Here is a 21,706-nt window from a genome sequence, read left to right on the forward strand (position 1 = left end):
CAAACAACAAAATACACAAAATATGAATAATAGATCCAAACCTTCTTGTTGCCTTGGCAACGTACAGTGAAGTGAATGCAGCATGCTCGCACCCAAAAATAAAACGAAAAAGGGATAGGAATAAGAAGGCTACTTTGATATGTTTTGAAAATTTGTGTGCCATGTGGGGGAGCGAGGCGGTGAATGCTTTGATGACACGTGCAGTTTGTATTGCGAAAAAAAAATCTACTCATCCATGAATGCCATGGAATTTTATAATCATAGTTTTCAGTTTATTTTGAGACAATATCAGTAAGATTAGTACCACAAAACAGATAGACATCATAGAACAAACTGCAAATTTCAAAGTAGGCTCTTTGTGTATCAACAATCGACAAATGGCACTCCCGTATATCCAAGGTGAAAGAAAGAGAAAGCAAAGCATGCGATGCTGCTCTGTCTAATGCACGTTGTTTAGTAAAGCTTGACTTCCACCGCTAGGTTCGCTAGCGTTCCAAAATCATGGAAGGACCACATTCCACGGCAAAGATGCCTATATGTTATGTGTTAGTACCATCTTAGCATCTTCTTATTGTTGAAGTTCAGTAGTATTTCTCCATATGACTGATGGACCATTGTACCATAATACTGTGAACTCAATATTGAAACCGACACAAATGAAATACTTTCCACTTTCAGCCTCCGCCGTTCAAATTTATTGAGTTTACTTTCTTGCTGGTTTTCGCGCATATATGTTAGCACTTCTTAGATGCTGGCAGCGGTGATTAGGAGACTCGCCTTTTATTCATTTTATCCTACATAATCGAACACAGTAAGTATTTAATAAAATTGCAGATATCATTAAGTCTCCATCCTCATTTAATGCAAAGTATAACGAAATCAGGGAGGTATTGATAAAGAACAAAATTATGTGTTAGTTGATACTGACATTGAGTTTTAATTTAACAACTTAATTTCTATTTTTGTCGTTCTGAAAATTACTCCCTAGACATATTATTTCCTTGTTTTACATTATAACAAGACCATTCATTAAAACATTGTAAAAACATATTGTTAAAAAGCTTCATTGATTCGTCAAGTACAATTTTTTCCTAGCATTCTTTCCAAATACAGTTTCTTTAGTCCGTTGACTACTCTAGTTATGAACTCCTCATTTAATTGAACTTCTATTAGCAAAAACTTAACATCTTTCATTGAATACACTACAAAATCACCGCGTTTACAATTTAATATGAACATATTGAGTTGGATCTGACAATAATACGCATGGTGATCATTTAGTAACAGTTCTTCTGAAACAGGGCATTTTTTTATATACAGTTTTATAGCATTTGAATTCATGATATCTGTCAGTGATGCGTCTTTGTTCATGGGGCATTTAATTTCTAGAACGATATTGGATTTCGGATCAACTCCATCCGGTGACCCTGCCATCCAACACTCCGTCGGATGTATTACCAGCCCACATTTCTTTATGTTTGGATTATACTTTCTGTAGCAATTGAAAGCGAAAAGTTCCGCTTCCTTTCCGTATTTTGTAGCCGCAACTTTTATTGTTTTGCTATCCCAATATTGAGATATCTTTCTATCCCAATCTGGACGTTTATTATTTAAATACGTAAAAAGTTTGTAAGCTGAACTTGCTGTTATACGCTTAGAGCGAAAGATTCGCCAGCTGTTCGTATTCTGGTCCTGCGTCTCAATAGCGATTTCAACACACTTCTCTATATTAACTTTAATTGCCTTCTCAAAGTATTCACGATATTCTTTGATTTCAATAGGCATCGTTTGAACTATTATAGAAGAAGGTTTTTCTAGGCACGTTATTAACTCTTTGGCATCGATGTAGGGGGTCGAGTTGTTAGTTCCACGAGAACTTTGTATCGCTCGATTCGGAAATGTTTTTGGTTCATTCATATGTCTTCCTTGGATGTGTTTGTATATGGAAGAGTTTTTTGACACTAAAAATGTAAAATATTTTATAATTAGTCTATAGAAAGATTATATTTGTTGTTACCATTCAGGATCCTGTTGAAACTGGTTGTTAATAACTCCAATTCGGCATTGCTCTCCGGTGTTTCAAGAAGTTTAGGCTTATTCACACAACACAGATCTGTGACTCGCTTTGCTCCCCATGTAGCTTTTCTCCCAGCTTTTGAAATGCCCCATGCCTGAGTCACGTCTGTGCACGAAATGTATTCCAGTAGACGATTTCTATAAAAAAAATAATATGTGAGCGAAACTGACTTGCATGATTCAGGTTGGATTTAATTTTAAATCATTTAATAATTAATACATATTTTTTAAATTGCTAAATGAAACTAAAATAGCTAAATATTAAGTTATTCCTTATTCTTATGTGCCCAACTATGGTACTTACTTTTCAATGAACAAAATACAAGCGATTACATGCTTGCACTTGGCTGTGCCAGCTTTGTAAGAGCATTTCAATATCCATCTTGAAATATCCGGCCCAACTAGCAACAGAACTTCGTGCGGGGAGCATCCTGGATGGGAGGTTTGAGTTACGTAACCAACCACTTCCGTTAGCATATCACTGCGTTGGACATTACGGTAACCTATGCAGACGATATGATTGGCCGCAAAAACTGCATATCCTTCCTTAATCGGTCTCACTGATTCTCCAACATAATCAAGGATATCCACGATGTTCATTTGAATTTCAATATCCGGATGTTCATTCTCCATATCTGAAAAGATTACATAACCTCATTGAAAGTTTTGTTTTCCGGATCTCAATTTTATCCAACAAAATAATTAAAATTCGCTAATATTTAAATACGACACGAAAGTATTAGGATAATCTTACCTGCACAATATAGAAGTTCTTTATTTTTCGGCTTAACTAAAACAAAACTAATTGAATGAAAACTGCAATAAGGACCACTCAAGTTTGAAACCATATTTTATCATCCTTCGAAAGTTTTCAGTGTTCGAATGTAGAGGCGCTGTAGTCAAAACGAGTTTGTCGTTTGACAGCCAATAGTAGAGCACGGTGATCAGTCAAAGCACGGTTGGTCTACAAATGGTTTTAACTTCATTATGGGCGTAGTACCACTGGCTTCGGCCAGACATATACCAGTATTTGTTGCCTGACAGGGAAGCTGGGGCTACCACTGGGCGAATGTGACGAAGACGAGAGCTCGCTGCAGTTCGAAGGCGAGAGATTAAATCAAATGTTGACTAAGGTTGTTTCTTATCAGCTGCATCACAGCAATTTTGAACTTCCTTAAATTTTAGCTACTGGAGAGAGCTTGCCGGATGTCCGACATTTCGCGGTAAACCATTTTGTGGTGTACCATTACGCGATCTGTATCACTTTGCGGTAATTTGATTCGCAGTTTATATAATTTCGCGGTTTACTATTTTGTAGTGCTCCGTTTCGCCGGTATTCAGGCTTAGCTTAACCTTTTAACTTATTTTTTGTATTTTATAAGAGTGGCATTTAATTTTAAACTAGTTCGCCATTATTTTCCACCAACTCCTAATTTCCTCTTCTTTATAAGACCGCTTCTTTTATTGCGTTTCCCTTTCAAGTATTTTCTTTTACACATTTTATGTTATTTAAAAACAACTCGAAGGTGCCGCCCACTCGGGTAGTACGCAAAAGTGACGTAGGACTTCGTAGCTATACGAAGTGGATGATATTTGTCATCATAGTTTGTGTATATTTATCAACATTGATATTTCGAGATCGCAGCAAGCAGCGGTGGAGTTTGGATCACTTTTTTCTACGCGTGACGTTTTCTTTAAACTATATTTTTTTCAATGCGTGTCTGAACTTGATAACCTGAATTTGACCGGAATATATAGTGACTTTACATTAAGTGCCGATTCTTAAAAGTGGCGGTGAAAAGATCGATAGTGCCAAATAGTGTGGATGATTTCGATCCTTAAAATTCTTACTATTTGACTGCATGGATATTGCTGAAGAAATCTAACAGACTGAAAGCGGAATCTATCAGACTAGAAGGAACGGTACATCAACACGGGAATTCAAGCTAAGTAGCTAGTAGTCATCTTAAATAATTTACAGATTTGCAAAATAATCTTTTCAAGCGTGATTACACTACGTATTGGAACAAAATACCTGTTTCGGGAGCCTTTTTCGAAACCAGTTTATTTTGAATGTGAACATTCATATGCATAATTATACACACATTGTACCATATAAAAGATTTACCTAAGAAATTCACATATTTTATGTGTTATCCAAACAGTATTTTTTCTTGTTTTCCAACAGAAGATGTTTCTTGTTTCTTGTAATCCAACAGAAGATGTCGACTAAATGAAATATATTGGTATTCCAGAGAAATGGAATTGAAAAATGTAGTGCCAAAAAAATCAGTTTGAATCGGTTTAATATCAGATTAACCCCTAGTACAAGAGCCAATTTCTCAATAAATATTTGAATATTAATTAAATCCACTGTAAGGAGGCTCAATTACGTAAAATAGTAATACGAGTAAATCTTCAGTTATGTTGGCATATTCGTTTTGAGTAAGCAGATAGATCGCGCGGGCCGATTTTGTTGATTTGTGCGGTCGAAATGAAAAAAAAATCAGTGCCTGTTTTGTCGTGTTTCTGCTCAGTAAGCAGATAGTTCGTACGCATCATATCAGGGGGGAAGGGGAAATTAATTTAATTTCTTTTTGCTCTTTTTTCGTTTTAGAGAGCAGAGGCGCTTAAACCTAGGCTATTAGCCAGGGCAAGGCTAATACCTTCGCCCCATCCGAGGAAAATCATCGGCAAGGATAATGGAGTGACATAAATTTCTTAGCAAAGTCACTCCCAACGTATTTCCACAAATTTTCTATCATTTGCTTATAATGATACTCCTAAACCACATACCCTACCCACCATCCAATTCCTTGACATCTATGAGGGCGTCGGTGAGTCGCTGGCCTCTCGTTAAGTAGATGTCATATCATCATTTCCTTCCCTTTCCTAGTAACGGAGAAGATGGGCGTGGCCGGCAATGATAGCTTTCATGTTTTATCATTTTGGACCCCCAATTGGATTTCCATTGAATCCCAAATGGAAATCCATAAGCAATTGGTATAAGAAAGGTAAAGAATATACATGACAATTATCAGTATGCAATCTACGAAATACTCCGTTACAACGCAACGCAACGCAACGCAACGCATTTATCAACATTGATATTTCACTCACGAATGAGATCTTTGGTGCGGGTGTCAATGGCTAAGGTGTTGCTGACCTGACGAACCTCGTGCTGCTGTGTCCACTGCATCAAATCTTGTTGAACCGCTCTTTGCGGAATCCCGATCAAAACGGCTCGCGTGTGACGAAAAGCAGCTTTCTTGTATTCAAAAAATTAAGCCCGTTAGCCCCTCCCCTTTGTGATCTGATATGAGTGTGAATAAAATGTTCACTTATAACGATTAATGAAGGGGCGGGGCTAATGGAATTACTTCATTAGATATAAGGAAGCTGCTTTCCAGCGAGCGGACCGTTCGGAGGATAACAAATTCTAAGAATCTTATGAAATGTGGGCTTCGTGGCCGTGCGGTTAGCGACGTCAATCGTCTAGACGCATGTGCTGTGGAGTGTGGGTTCGATTCCCGCCCCGGTAAGGAGAAAACTTTTCGTAAAGCGAAAAGCTCTCCACTGGTCCACTGGGTGTTGTGTGAATGTCCTGTCCGTTGTCTCATGCTAGATGTTAAGTGTTCAGTCTGTGCGACCTCTGGTCGAAGACGGTGATTCTGTCTTTCTTTTTTAAAAAAATTTTCTCGCAAGAATCTGAAATCAATTATGAGCTGTTGGTTATCTAAGATGCGTATTGCTGTGAAGAATAACAACAGAAATTTGACTCAAGACGAAGTTTACAAAACATAATCTCTTGGCATCTGACTGTCCGAGCGACGTTTGCCGATGGGTGGTTGCTGTGGTGGTTTCCACTGTTTGTTTCCACTTCTTCATCGATTTTATACAAAAGCCACCATTTTATACAAAAGAAGGTTGATCCACTATCTGAAATGAACTTTCTTCAAAGTGCAAAATTCAATCGTGACTAGCGAATTTGATAGCGTGTGGGAGGGAGATGATGCAATAAATTTCAATGGGTGTAATCACTAACAGCAACTAAGCTACCACGCCAAACCCGATGCAACCGAAACCGTCAATTTTCGCAATTAACTCTTTCTTTCCATACAATGCTGGTCCTGAGAAGCAACAATTTTCTTTTCCCAATGCTCCTTTCCAATAACTAACTGATGACTCAATAATTTTTCGCTAAACCTCCACCATTTGGAATAAATTTTCAGCATTGCCACTGCTACCCACGCCTTCGTGCTGCTGTGTCGGCTCCGCTGCATCAAATTTTGTCGAACCTCTTTGCGGAATCCCGATCAAAATGGCTCACGCGCGCTGAATAGCAGCCTCCTTGTATTCAATCAATTAAGCTCGTTAGCCCCGCCCTTTTGTTTTTTTTTTTCACTTAAATGCAATTTATTTTTATTTTCTTTTTGTGTTCATACAATAGTGTATCAGTTGAAGTGTTTGGCCACCTGGCCCTTCATCTTCATTTGTTTTTTCTTGTTTGTTTTGTAAGGGTAATTGTTTTGTGTTCAATTTTTACATGTTAACCTTGAGGAGGCATTAGTTAATTTTAAAATTTGATAACCTAACTAACTATTTACACTAATATTTACAATAAAAATTTGATAACCTAGATTGGAACTAGCGCCCTAATTGGAGCCTGATCCGAATGCAAGCAACGGACCCTAAACTTTTCTTTACACTCACCAAAGCGTTCATGTAAGGTTTTTATTCCAGCCAGACGGTGGACCTCGGATGTTCTTGTCCTGGGAGGGGTGTTGAGGATCATCCTCAGGAATTTGTTTTGGACCCGTTGAAGTTTGAGGTGGTGGGTTTTAGCGCAGCTCTCCCAGACCGGCATGCCATATTCGATCACAGGGAGGATGATTTGCTTGTAGACAGCAAGCTTATTTTTCAGGGACAATGACGACCGGCGGTTGATCAAAGGGTACACTGTATATGGGCCTCCATATACAGATGTGCTCGACTTGCGGTTAGCGGCAGTACAGTAGTTTCAACAAGACGTTACACTTTGTCACCGTTTTGTCAACCTGTTGCCTGAAAATAAGCTTGCTGTCGAGGGTCAAGCCGAGGTAGTCGGCCTCATTGGCCCATTCCACAATCGTGCCATTGAGGATGATTTTACAGTCCCCAGGCGGAACAAGTTTAAGGGATTTGGGGTGGGGGAAAATGATGACCTGGGTCTTCGCCGCGTTGATACAGATCTTCCAGCTGGTGAGGTATTCTGTCAGGGCATCCAGGCCTCGTTGGAGTATTGCCACTAGCGCTCTGATCACTCTACCGTTGTAGACGATAGAGGTGTCATCTGCGAACAGAGACAGAATGCCGCCTTCTGGAGGTTCTAGCATGCCGGAGGTGAACAGATTGAAAGGCAGGGGCCCTAGGATACTGCCCTGGGGGACGCCTGCGACGATGTTGTGCGCATTGGAACGCTGATTGAGACCTGGAATGTCCTACAGATAATTGTTGATGATTTTCACCAGGTAGCTGGGAAGATTGTAGCGTTGTAGTTTATACACCATGCCATCATGCCATACATTGTCAAACGCCTTCTCGACACCGAGGAAGGCCATGGCGGAGGTTTTTGAGACAAACTTGTTCCGTCTGAGGGCGTTGATAACTCGGGTCAGTTGGTGAATCGGTTGATCGACCGCGTCAGAAACCAAACTGACGATAACTTTTGGGGGAGGAAGAATCATTCCCAGGCTTGCGGATGGGGATGACTTTCGCTGACTTCCATGACGATGGGAAGAAGCTGATCCGGAGACACTGATTAAAGATCAGCGAGAGGTGCTCAAAGAACGAAGCACTCATGTGTTTGAGCTTGAGATTCAGGATGCTGTCGAAGCCATGTTCCTCATTGATCTGCTATAAGCCGTCAATTCGCCAGCTGAGATCTACAACTCTTCCGAGAAGTCGTTGGGAATCAAATGGATGTTGTTAGCATGCTCGTTGACGGCTGCTTCGTGTAGACTGACGATCTGCCCAAGATTGTGTGAGCTGACGAAGTGACGATCTATTTCAGCGACCTGTAGGAGTTATCAAGCGATCCTTAGAGCCATTATTGTCTAGTGGGATCAAAGGTGGAATGGGCCGAGGGTTGGATCTTGGTATTTTGGTCATTTTCCAGAATGGCTTAGCATAATCTGGGAGAGTGCGGATCTTATTCGAGAATTCGTTATTTTTAAGGTCCACCATTCTGGCCTTGATAATTTTTGTGATTCGATTGCAGCGTGTCTTAAGCTCAGGCAGTCCAGTTCGCTGAAACTGCCTGCGAGTGACATTCCGCAATCGAATCAAATCTTTGGTGAGTGTATCGATGTTTAGGGAGTATCGATGTTTAGCTTACCTGCCTAGCCATCGGTACATGTTGTTTCCGGGCCACCGAAATCACCTCCTCGATGGAAAGTAGCTGCCGATCGATTGCTTCAGGTGTTTCCGGCCGCGCCTCGTAGTCGACGTTTGTTGTCCACGCACCTTTGGAACCGGCCCCAGTCGACTCGGTGGTAGTTTCTCCGGAACTGCTGATGCCGATTGTCCGAGGAGCCCACTTCCGTTACCACCGGGTAGTGATCCGAGCTGAGCTCCTGGTAGACGACCGGCTGGGAGATATGGTCGTTCATGTTGGTGATGAATAGGTCGATTGTGGAATGGGCGCCGGACCGACTCAGCCGAGTGGGGGAATCCGGGCTCAGGATCGTATAGTGAGCTTCGTCCATGTCGTTGCTCCAAATGGTGCCGTTTTGATTGCAGCGATTGTTGCCCCAGGCTTGGTGTTTGGCATTCAGGTAGCCGGCAATGATGAACTGACCTTGATTCCGCGTAAGCTTGATGATGTCCCTCCGAAGAGCGGCCGATGATCCATCGCCGGCTTTGGCTTGCGTTGGACAGTACGCCGCGATGAGCGTGATTGTGCCGACGGAAGTGGTCACATCGACACCGATGGCCTCGATCATGCTCAGCTGGAAGCTTGGCAGCAGGCGACAGTTGATGTCATATTGAAATGCGATGGCCACACCACCTCCCCTGAACGGTCGGTCGAGTCACACGATGCGAAAGTTCGGGATGTGGATGCTCACCTCCGATGCATTTTAGTGATGAACGCCATGTCAATCTCCTTCTCCTCGAGGAAATCAGCCAGTGCGATGATTTTGCTCTTGAGCGAGCAAGCGTTTCAGTTGACCTGGCCCACCCTTGCAGCCATTTTCAATAATGAACATGCCAAGAGTGAAGACCTGGTCGAAACGAGTTTTGCAGCTGCGCAGCCGTGTCGAGCTGTGCAAAGATCGGCATCAGCTGTTCCGGGGTGTACAGCGGAGCAGATTTTTCAGGGGGCCGTTTTCTTTTCCGACTGCCGACGTAACCCAGGATGGTGCTGATGGTGCTGGAGCTTGAACCGACGACGCAGCTGCCAGTCGCTTGTGCGGCTCTATTGGTGGGAGGATTGGAATCGCTCGACGGGGAACCGTGATGGCCGGATAGTTCACCTCGTAGACTGCAGGAACACGGTTCTTCTTCCGAAGGTTCCTGGTGGAAGCCTTCTTCCGGATTTCCAGGAACTCTGCTCGCTTTGGGCAGCAATTTGTGGTTTGTCGCCACAGTTGGCACGCTTGGGATCGGTCACCTCCATTTTGTCCCACTCGTTAGTTGGGTGGGGTTCGCTACACTTGTTGCAGCGTGGCTTCATGCGGCAGTTTCTGGTTCCGTGCCTGAAGTTGAAGCAGTTGGTGCACTGCGTAACGTCGCGGTGCACTGGGCGATATCGCTCCCAGCCAACGACGGTATGGTTGATTATCTTAACCAGCTTCAGGTCCTTGAAGGTGGTGGAGCCATGCTCCAGGTGGACCAGATAAAACTGGTCGCGATACCTTCTTGTCTTGTCGTGACGAGCAATTTTGTGCACAGCGACTGCCTTGAGTCCGCTGCCTTCCAACTCCTGGATGAGCTCATTTTCCTCCATGTCATGGAGCTCTCTCAGCAAAGCCTTGAGCGGCTTCGTGCCGTTTAGGTCATGAGTGTAGAGCTCATATCTATGGACCTCGAGGAACTCCACGCTCGCGCGCGCTGAAAAGCAGCTTTCTTGTATTCAATAAATTAAGCTCGTTAGCCCCGCCCCTTTGTGATCTGATATGGTTGTAAATATAATGTGCACTCATAACGATTAATGAAGGGGCGAGGCTAATGGAATTACTTCATTAGATATAAGAAAGCCGCTTTCCGGCACGCGCGAGCTATTTTGATCGGAATCCCGCAGACAACGGGTCGTTTGGAGAATGTTCTTTGCCACTGCCTTGCAAGCGGAAGAAAAGGCAACAACAAAAATAAATGAGAATTCAAAAAAATAGGTTTTACGTAAAACAAATCAAAACAAGGCACGATACGTTTTTTTAGCGAAAAGTCCTAGTTGGAAAACGCATTATAAGTGATTTTTTTTGTTTTTCGCAATTTCGTCAAATGTACAAAAAAGGCAAAGCATTTTTCAAGCAAATCACGACATAATCTAACCCATGAGATTCAAAATAAATATTACCAATGGGAAAAATATATCTTTGTCGTCTTTTTTCAACGGATTATAACTGGAAATCCTCCTTCCACTCGAAACTTATGATCTGTTCGTAAAAAAATCGTTCTCAAATTGACATTTCAACTTTTTATGGCTCAAATTCACCTAGGTAGCAAATATAGCCACTACATGGGAAATAATAAGTAGAGCTTAATAAACAGAAAAACATATAATTTGTTGGTAGCAATATAGTTGCCACTGCCTTATAAATGATTAATCCGTTCTTTGTGAAATCCCGATCAAAATGGCACGCGCCGGAAAGCAGCAAACTTGTATTCAATAAATTAAGCGCGCCAATTTGAATGGATAGAATCACTAACAGAAACCAAGCTTCCACGCCAAACGCCGATGCCACCTAAACAATCCATTTTCGCAATTAAACCTTTCTTTTCAGAAAATGCTGGTCCTGAGAAGAATCAATTTTCTTTCTTTCCCCAATGCGCCTTTCCAACAACTAACTGACAACACAATTTGTAATACATCTTCAGCATCGCCACTGGCGGCGCGGGTTCGCAACAGTGCTATTTTTGTAGTCAACCCCAAGGGGCAAGTAAATCTAAACTTTGGGATAATATTACTCATTGTCTCGCAATAGTATTTCGTGATATTTCTAGTATCCACGATTTTCGTCAAACAAATAAACGGTTGCTAACTCGGTTGTTATGGCGTTTGTCAGTTAGTTGATGAAACACAGTGCTGCCCCGTATAGGAAACACCTGATTTCTACCTTCTACAGATTCTAGAAAACTTTCAAACCGCATTTTATATTTCGAATGCCATCAAACCAAAGCGTGGACCCTAAAGATTGCTCAAAAAGTAATAGTAATAGAAATAGTTGTTCAGTGATTTTTTAAGAATTTAAATGAGACTGAAATCATGTGTTGCCCAAAACTGGGTGGATTGTATCGACTGGGTGGCGTTGTGTTACATACTTTCCCAACAAGGGCTCTTCGATCAATTAACCGTAGATACGACGTAGTTTTTTACTAGTATTTGTTAGTACAGTCGACTCTCTACATCTCGATGTTTTACATTTCGATATCTTCCCTATCTCGATTGTTTGCTTGGTCCCTTCAATCTACAAACAATTTTGATTTCTACATCTCGATATCCTCCCTATTTCGATATCTCTCTATCTCGATGTGTTCTGATCATGTTTTGTTCTGGATTCACTCTCCTTATGTCGATGCGTTAAAATTTTTAGGCTACTAGACCATCACGCCCGTTTCAAATCACTCAGAGACTGAGTGAAATTGTATTGCCGTCTCTTTTTTTCTCACGGAAATCTTACTCAATTTTCGTAAAAAGTGGAACTACTCAAATTTTGAGTAGTTCCACTTTTTACGAAAATTGAGTAACTTTTCCGTGGGAAAAAAAGAGACGGCAATACAGTTTCACTCAGTCTCTGAGTGATTTGAAACGGGTGTGATCTTTGTGTAATAAAAAACACATCAACAACAAGAAATGACATTTGTTTTGTTGTCGTTTTTCATTGTTTTCTGCGATCTTTTTTAGATCTAGTACCCATTTAAATTTTCCTTCCATTCCTCGATCTCTCCCTATCTTGATGGTCCCTTCAATATCGAGATGTGGAGAGGCGACTGTATTTCTGGATACTGTCGAAAGTTTAGAGTTAAGGTTGTTAAGGTTGAATGATCTGCAGCAACACTACCGAGGACCACCACCAATGCGATGGATTTCCGTTGAATATGTTACCAGCGCCTCCGTGATGCTGTGTCCGCTTCACTGCGATCGCTTTGATGCGTCCGAACTGCGTGAAATCTTGTTCAAACTGAGGATTTGATCCAAACCCGCAAGTTGCTTGATTTTGATGTATTTGCTAGTGATGCATGTACGTGATTGGTTGATTTACCTAATTCTAAACTTTTCATCAATCATCGATAATAAATGATTGAAAAATCAGTATTTTCATATAAATACAAAGAAGCGTTGACTCATTCTTGATCGAATGGTCTAAAAACATTTAAAATCCTTCGAGAAACGGCTGAGATATGAAAGTTTGAAGTCTCCCTAGTAGCACACATGTTTTACATAAGTTACTGCAACTCACATGTCACCGGATTTAGTCACAATCAAGTTGCTGCAGCCTTTTTCGTCTGACCTGTGCTGCTAGGGCTATCAAATTTTCGTGATAGTTACAATATAGAAAAGACAGACGTAGTCCTACGTCAAAAACAGTGAATAATTATTCACTCCCGCACCCATAGGCGTAACTAGAGTCTCGGTCTAGGGGGGGCCATGGCACCAGCTGGTGGGATGTAATTTTCAAAGGCGATGTAAAGCACTGTGCGCATGGATTGCAATAGAAATTGTTTGACTAAGTTTATCGCTCATTCGTCCTAGAACTAACATAAAAACAATCGCGAGTAATACAATTGATTTCCAATGATGCTGTGATTGCTTCAAAACGCTGTGTCTGTGTCAACTTGTCTTCTCCATGTTACTAAATGTGGATAAGTGTGCAATCTAAGATTCAAGAATCTTCTTCGAATTATCTATAAATGAAATTCGATATGAGTATATTTCTGAAAGTTTTCAAGCATTTCCATGATTACGTAATGCATAAAGATCTCGATTTTTTTGAAACTTGAAATTTTTGAAACTCTTTAGATGTGGAATAAATTCCACGAAATTTTGTCATAATCAATATAAGTATTCATGCAATTCCGAAATGTATGCTATGTACCGAAGAACACAAATTTGGAATCCTAAAGTGTTTTTTATGAGTCATAAATTCCATGAGTCATAAAATTATGAGTCATAAATCAAATTCCAGAATAACATAGGGTTTTTGTAGTTACTGACGTTAGGAAGAGGCTTTATTATAGTTTTCTGAATAGGTGAGAGATTTCTCTGCAAAAATCAAAGAGACTTGAGAAGCAACCAAATCGATCTGAATTGTGCTGCAAAAGAAATATTTTCTGATACGAACTGGTTTCTAAATCTAATTTTTTTTAATCCTTAAAAGCAAATTCTAACTAAAGCAGGCACAAAAGAGTTTTCCGATGATCCTTATGAAATCGCCAAAAAATTTAATGGAACAAGATCTTTTGAGGATTATAAAAATATTTCTTTAATGTAATCTCTTTTGTGAGTGCGAAGGTTGCCTAAGTTTTGTCCTAATACTTTCAATGGAATGCGTTGTTGATTTTTCTGTCATTGTAACAAAGATTTTTCAGTTTTATAATTTTATATCTTTCTGTGCCAGAATTATATAGCGAGAGCAAAAAGCTCCATAGGAATTTGATCAACTGTTTTGCGGCATACCTTGCGATTAACTCGAAGATTTTCGAAAGAATGGTCGTTCGAAATTTCATTGACCGGATTTGTGTACATGTGCTCATTTTGATGTAGTTGCTTCAGTCTTTTTTGAAGCGCTACCATCCTACCATTTAATAGAACAGAAATATTTATATCTTAATACAATTATGTATGTTTTTATGTTTCTGCGACCAGGATACTAGTCAAACAAATGCAGAACAAATTTATTATTTTAAGCTAGCAACTGAATTAGAAGCGGCATTGATTTTAGCTTAAAAATCGAGAAAATGTTCCCGGGGGTCCAACTTAAATATTTCGATGCTTTGCTGAACAAATGATCATAGATGTGTTAACGCAACAAAAAATATTTTTATAGAATTCATAATCAAAATTAAGAAATATGTAGGAAATATGTAAATGAAATAAAAACTGACTAAGTTGGAATTACTTTTCAAAATTTTCTGGGGGGGGGGGGGGCACAAGTAGGTCTGGAGGGGGCCAGGCCCCCCCTTATTTACGCCAATGCGCACCAAACATATCATGTACAAAAAGCTCTTGAGGTTGGTGGTCCTCTACATACGGGCATGATTATCTGAGAATTTTAGAATTTATCGTCGATTAGAACGTGCACGGAGAAAATGGAAAAGCTGAATAGATTATAATTTAGGTTATTTAATGCTTTTCCAACGTTTAATCTTTTGAATGAATAAAAACTATGCGCTATGTGATTTTATTTTAAGTAATGTTTTGCTTTTCCGAACAATATTTCTCTCAGTGATTATGGCGTTATTGCCGTTACGCTTTGGACTTGCCTTTTTTTCAAGTTCTCCATTGCAGTCAGTCAGGAAAGAACGCTGAAGTTTTGCTTTTCGCATATAAGTTGCGGTTTTCGCAGAAAATAACTTACTACACGTTTTCATTAACCGTACCGGTGGCGGCTTGAGTGAAAAGAAAAAAATTAGTTTAAAAAAAACCTATCCGGATTTAACACGTTTTGGCATTCCCAAAAAAAGAGGTTTGGGTCGAGCCTGTTGCCGTCCCCGAAGCCGCTGTGGTGGCTTGAGTGAAAAGAATAAATTTAGTTAAAAAAAACTATCCGGATCAAACACGTTTTGGCATTCCCGAAAAAAAAGGAGATTAGATTCGAACCTGTTGTCGTTTCCGAAGCTACCTGCTGACGGTTTCGAAGCCACCTGCTGCCGTTCCTGAAGCTGCCTGTTGCCGTTCCCGAAGCCACCTGCAGCCGTTCCCGAAGCCGCTGTGGTGACTTGAGAGTGAAAAGTGAAAACACAATCCGTATTAAACACGTTTTGGCATTCCCGAAAAAAGGAGGTTAGGGTCGAACCTGTTGCCGTTCCCGAAGCTGTCTGCTACCGTTCCGAAGCTGTCTGCTACCTTTCCCGAAGCTGCCTGCCACTGTTCCCGAAGCTGCCTGCTACCGTTCCCGAAGCTACCTGCTGCCGTTTCCGAAGCTACCTGCTGCCGTTCCCGAAGCCGCTGTGGTGGCTTGAGTGAAAAGAATAAATTTAGTTAAGAAAAACTATCTGGATCAAACACGTTTTGGCATTCCCGAAAAAAGGAGGTTAGATTAGAACCTGTTGTTGTTTCCGAAGCTACCTGCTGACAGTTTCGAAGCCACCTGCTGCCGTTCCCGAAGCCACCTGCTGCCGTTCCCGAAGCTTCCTGTCGAGGTTCCACGAGTTTCGTGTTGCCGTTAAAGTTAAATTTATCCTTGGATTTCGTTACAATCTTCACGCCGGAAAATGGATTCAATTTACGGGCAGTTGGGCCGGAATGTTTGAGGGGTAAATGGTTATCTTTTTTAAATTTACTTCAACAGAATGAAGAATATTTTTTCCATTTCAAAACGCTGATTTTTCATTAATAACGCGGCAGGCACTAGTTATGATAAGTTATTTAAAAAATGCTACACCCATACATTAAGATGACCTGGTAGACATTGTCCTGCATAGTAGGTGATAGTAGGCATCAGTGGCTTTCCGAGTCGTTGGTACTAGGAATCGGTACAACAAATAGAGAAAATGCCAATTCGGTCAACAGTTCTGGTGTTGAGAAATCGATGCACATTCTTCTATACTGCTACTGCGAGGACCTGTCCCATATCGATGTGGGATTATATAAATATGGGACCGTTTTGCTTGCGGCGACAAGATAATCAATAATTATTATGGTTAAATAATCTGAAACTTTCAGATTTTTATGAGTAAAATCTTCACATAATTTATCAATAATATATTTATTGGCAGAAAACTATAGATGGTGTTAGTTGAAAGAATTTTTTTAATGATTTTTTTCTATGAATACTCAGCAGTCAATTGCGGCTTTTTCCATACTTGGATGTATTGACGGATAATCTTGACTGGTATTAATTAATGCGTGCATGCCATTCATCTAAATCTATGACCCTTAAGCAAACCATCTATATCTATTGCTTTATTTCTTGGTTCATGATGCCTACTGGAATTAAATGGGAAAATAGTGCACAAAGTGAATGAAACTTCAGACGGAAATTACCTCGAGGTGGAATGCGTTACATAAAAAATGTAAGGAAATTAATATATTTTTTAATTATATGTAACTCAATCAATAATATATGTTATAATAGTTTCGAACATATAAAAAAATTTCACTCAATTATAGGTTATCTAAAAACACAAATGAAAATAATGTTCGAAATAAATTATTAAATGTACTCCAACCAGTACTTGAGTGTAAATTTGCATTTCTATTAGTGTAGAAATTTGGGGGTATGAGACTACCTTTAAAACATTAGTCTTAAGACGACTATTCTCCAAAACATCCCTCTTGAACAAGCAGTACTTTTTTTGCGCGTCATCACCGGAAAATACGTGGCCAATATGAATAAACCTTCTAAGCTGGTGAAACGAGCAAATGAAATGTGCTGCTTGTTATTTTTCTTCAAGTTTCTCAATTCTCTAGAGAAAATTGTCTCTCATCCTTATTCAATTTAGAGTTGATTTTTTAAAAGATGTAGGTAAATCGTAGGAGACAATTTTCTTCGAAGAATAACCTGTAATCTGAAGAAAAGTAACAAGTAGGTAGTAAAGTAGTTTTCTTCTTTTTTTCAAATGTCAAATCGCCAGTGGGTTTTTCCTCGTTTAGAAATCATTTCTTTGGATAAATTAGCGTTAAGCATTATTGAATTAAAAATAAAATAATCCTTCCAAAGTATAAACTTGGATTAATTTGCTTTAGCTTACCCTTATTTTAATCATTGCGATGAGTGGATAGACCGAATATGGTTTTAGATTATAATTTAATCTATTTAGTTTTTTTCTTTTTATCCGTGTGGTCGAATTGGGTTTCCGTTTCTTGGTTAGGTGATGTGTTTATGCACCGTTGGCCGTTGTCATTCAGTACGGTTTGCAGACTCTAAGGACAGGAAGGACTTGCAAATACTCGGGATAATCGAAAGACCCGTGCATAGGACCATCTTTGACAGTGTGCGAGAGAACGGTATGCGCCAGTGCAGGATGAACCACGTGCTCGCCCTACTCTACGGTGAACCCAGTATCCAGAAGCAGAGCATTAGTGATTAATCATAGATTTAATCATGATTAATGAATAATGGGTTATTTAATCATTATTTATTAATCATAATCATACAAAAAATATGATTAAATCATTAATCACTCATCGTTAATGATAGAATTTTACATTTAATCATTAATCACTAATCATATTCATAACTTTTTTGAGTTTATTCATTAATCATCAATTTTAATCATTGCATACATCGCTTTTATTCATTAATCTTTAATCATAAACATATAATTTTCATACCTTCTGATAACCCAATTTGGTTGAAAGGTTACTTGATTATTGATCACTATGCAAATCATTACATTTGATTTTGATTATTCATAATCATTAATCATATCGATCGTTAACCCGGGTAGACGATAATAGCACATTAACAGTAAAACGTGATATTGATAACAAAACATGATATGAAATTGTTTGGAGTAAGAGTAAAAATAGCAAGCGAAAATAATAAAAATTTGCACCCAAATATCATAAAAATATGATGTTTTGCCATTAACAAGAATTTATCAATATCTTGAGCTATTAGTTTGTTCTTGTTAATAGTAAAACCTGATATTTTTATGATATTTTGGTGCATTTTTTTTTGTTATTTTCGCTTGTTATTTTTACTCTTATTTCACACAAGTTCATATCATGTTTTGTTATCAATATCACGGTTTCTACCCGGGAATCAATCATCATACACATATTGAATGCGATCGGTAATCGTTAATCATACTCCAAACGTTTTATTCATTAATCATAATCGCTAATCATTGTCAAAAATGAATTAAATCGTTAATCATAATCATTAATCATTATCAAAAATTAATAAATCATGAATCATAATCATTAATCATAGAGTTGAATGATTTATTCATAACAAATTTAATCATTCATTGGAAACTTTATTCATTAACGCTCTGTCCAGAAGGTAGCTAGTGAAGAGTACGATGAACAGAGCATGTTACTAGAATGCCGGAGAGAAACCCTGCAATCCCTTTCGGACCTAGCAGGTACAATAACATGGAGAGCGTAGTGAGCTAGGTGGGTGAACCAAGTACAAGTTGATTCAGCAAGCGAGGATGGAGAGATTTGGCCTCTAACCGTATATTGTGCCGTCAAATTGTAGATTCATATTCACGGGTCACTGTTTAGATGTAAGCTAAATAAATGAAAATGGAACCGCTGGGGGGTTTGCTTTCATTCGAGATGGCATTGCGGCTTCGTAGAATGGTTAGTAAGCAAGAAAAACATTTAGAATAAATTTGAGATTTTATTTAGAGAGGTAAGCGCGACGAACGACAGATACGAAAAAAATGAGATCAGTCTATCAAAATATTTAATCAGTGATGGTACGAATGCAGGTTCGAGTTGGCATAGCTGCTTGCATGCCCGTGTCCATGTCCGTGACCTCCGAAAGCTCCTTCAGCACCACCATATCCACCCTCATGGTGTCCATAGACCTGCGGGTGGTGTGCGTGACCAACGCGTTTCACATGGGCCTGGAATCCGTGATGCTTATCGGAAGTATAATCAACGATGCGCTCGGTACCATCGGCCTCATGAAGAGTGTACTGCCCTTTTACGACGTCGCCATCTCGGTGCTCCCACTGGCTCTTGTGATCCCCTGTTTTGTGATCCTTAACGCCGTATTCGAACTTGTACTTCGGATGTGAATGGTGTTCCTCATGATGATGGTGGTGATCACCTCCATAACCACCTTCCCATTGAGCGGACACGACAGCCAAAGCCAAGGAAAGAGCTAGGATCAGCTGAAGGAACAGAAAATCCCTGATTATGATGGAAACACATAAATGTCAAATGTACCTTGAACATATTGGTTGTTTTTGTTTAAGATCTGTATGTTTGGAATGCCTACGGTGAACTGATATCGAATCGTTCTTTGGAGCACTCATTTATACTAACTCATGTCAAGTCACCGACAATTCTGATTTAGGCTTACGCTCTCGCGCCACTTGACTGAACCGCCACCGATCACATTGTTTAGAAATCATATTATTTTCCACGCCGAATCAGCAAAAGCGACGCAAGGCAAACTGTTGAGGACTCCCTTCGTAGGACAGAATTTGAGGCAATGACGCTTAACAAATCAATTACCACACTTGCACATACAAATTAAATTCAAAATCGACCTATGCTTCGAAAATTGAATGACCGTCAGAGCTAATCACATCGTGTGCTGCAGAGTTTAACCCTTCGATAGAATAGCCTCGTTCAACGAATTAATCGCCTTACATTAGTCAAACCATTTGTCAACTTTTCTATATATGAATAAACGGAATACAGTGCTTTTCTGTTTTGGTGGACCCACGTGAGTATTTTGAGGAACACTCATATCGGTTGATATTTCCGGAAGTAAAACATGTTTTTCATTCAATTCATTTATTTGATAGACTTAGCTTTAGCGGTATGATAACGTTTCTTCCCATTTTTTCAGAACTAGATGAAGCATTCGTGTTGAAGATATTTATTAATTAAATAAATAATTAGAATAAAAAGCGAGGGTATATTCGAGGGAAAATCCAGCTAATTTACGGAAATATTGATACTTATTTTTATGTGAATGATGTGCAAATTTTTCTGTTTCCTTTTTTAACAATTTCAACCATATTCTATTTAGATTTTAATCTAATCAGGATTTAATCAGGATTTAATCAGAATTTCAACCATATTCTATTTAATCAGGATTTAATCAGAATTTCAACCATATTCTATTTAGATTTTAATCTAATCAGGATCTAATCAGGATTTGATTTAAAAATCAAATTCAATTTTTGTTACCAAAACCTAGATGCTACTATATATGTGAAAATCGTTCAACCGGTAAATCAGACACATGTGAGAACGAATGGAAAACATAGTTGGAAATAAATCACAATAAAACCACCAATGATGGGTGGTTATTTTTAAGCACGCTTACCTCTTATGTTAGAGCGCCACATGCTAGATGCAGATGCATTCGTACACCCCGGCTGGTGGTCAATCGAGTAGGTATTCCACGGTGCCACCAACATCGAATAGCATTCCGGAGCAGCATAGTGGTGTTAAGTCAGGTAGAAAAGGCTCGCCACCCTCCCCTGTTAAGGTTGCAAGTTTTGCTGGGCAAATGAATTGTTGAATGATTTGATAGCTAGTACAAATCGTCAAATCGATGTTGAACAAAAGTGATTAACATATGTTACCATCACCATAACAAACGATGATTGATTGTTTCACGATACGTTGAAAAGATATTTGAAGCACTTTTTTTCTGCAAAATACTGTAAGGTGATGGAAGTGATACATTATTTATTGTCTAGTGTTTATTACTTTAACGGACGACTTAGGCCTAATGATGCTAATGAACACTAATAAAAGTAATGATAATAAAAACATCGTTAATTATTGAACAAGGCAGAATATGCCCTAGAAAAAATACGACGAATCGTCTGTTGGGAATCGGGATAGATTAAAATCAAAACCTGGGGCAACCTTGTTGAATGCACGTTGTAGACCCACCAACGCTCCACGTTGTCCGTAATTCGTACTTCCAAAAGGTATCCTCAGCTTTGCGTTGTTTCGCAGTGCCCTAGGTCGAACGTTCAAGTAATACTGATTCCAGACGTTCAGGGCAGTCAATTCTGCCTTGGAGCATATCAACAACGACCATGGCCCGTGCAATGTGCCTCCGAAATTGTAGACTTTCAAGATAAGTTAATTTAATTTCATTTTATTTCTAATAACTTCATCTGCGTATGCTTAATGAAGCCCTAAGATGAGGAAAAGCCATTTTGAGTAGACCATCAACACATGTCTTGCTCAAACAGGCGTAAAAACCTCATTTCTTTTTTTTAAACATTACAATTTGTGGTACATACAATAAAACTTAAAACTAAGATTCATAGTTTTACTGTTATAGTCATCAGGATGTTACGGGCTCAGCGACGACAGCAATCGAGAAAAAAATACATCATATAACACAGAAACTTTAAAATCGTTGGACAGAATCTCACCTATGTCATATCGGTAATATGCCCCTAGCTTGTAAACAACGTTGAAATGCAGCACTGGAATGATTGAAATCAAAAATGTGGAATACTTGGTTGAATCTGGAGGACAAGAAGCGGATTGGATCATGAAGGCCATATTTCGCATGGCGTTGTTCAAGCTGCAGAAATCCACGTTGAC

At 39.4% G+C, this 21,706-nt stretch overlaps 2 protein-coding genes across 2 annotated transcripts; both read right to left on the reverse strand.

The window, feature by feature from the left end:
• Window positions 1-1,985: 1,985 nt before the first annotated feature.
• On the reverse strand, window positions 1,986-5,275 carry LOC134209398 (uncharacterized). Its single transcript, XM_062685383.1, has 3 exons — window positions 5,197-5,275; window positions 2,381-2,729; window positions 1,986-2,214 (listed from the first exon to the last, which is right to left on the reverse strand). The coding sequence occupies exons 1-3, from the start codon at window positions 5,273-5,275 to the stop codon at window positions 1,986-1,988; spliced, it is 657 nt and encodes a 218-aa protein (XP_062541367.1).
• Window positions 5,276-18,778: 13,503 nt separating this feature from the next.
• Window positions 18,779-19,454, reverse strand: LOC134211281 (adult-specific cuticular protein ACP-20-like). Its single transcript, XM_062688001.1, has 2 exons — window positions 19,346-19,454; window positions 18,779-19,290 (listed from the first exon to the last, which is right to left on the reverse strand). The coding sequence occupies exons 1-2, from the start codon at window positions 19,352-19,354 to the stop codon at window positions 18,862-18,864; spliced, it is 438 nt and encodes a 145-aa protein (XP_062543985.1). The 5' UTR covers window positions 19,355-19,454; the 3' UTR covers window positions 18,779-18,861.
• Window positions 19,455-21,706: the final 2,252 nt, after the last annotated feature.

Source organism: Armigeres subalbatus, chromosome 2 (assembly GCF_024139115.2).
Source record: "Armigeres subalbatus isolate Guangzhou_Male chromosome 2, GZ_Asu_2, whole genome shotgun sequence".
In the NCBI taxonomy this organism is placed as follows: domain Eukaryota; kingdom Metazoa; phylum Arthropoda; class Insecta; order Diptera; family Culicidae; genus Armigeres; species Armigeres subalbatus.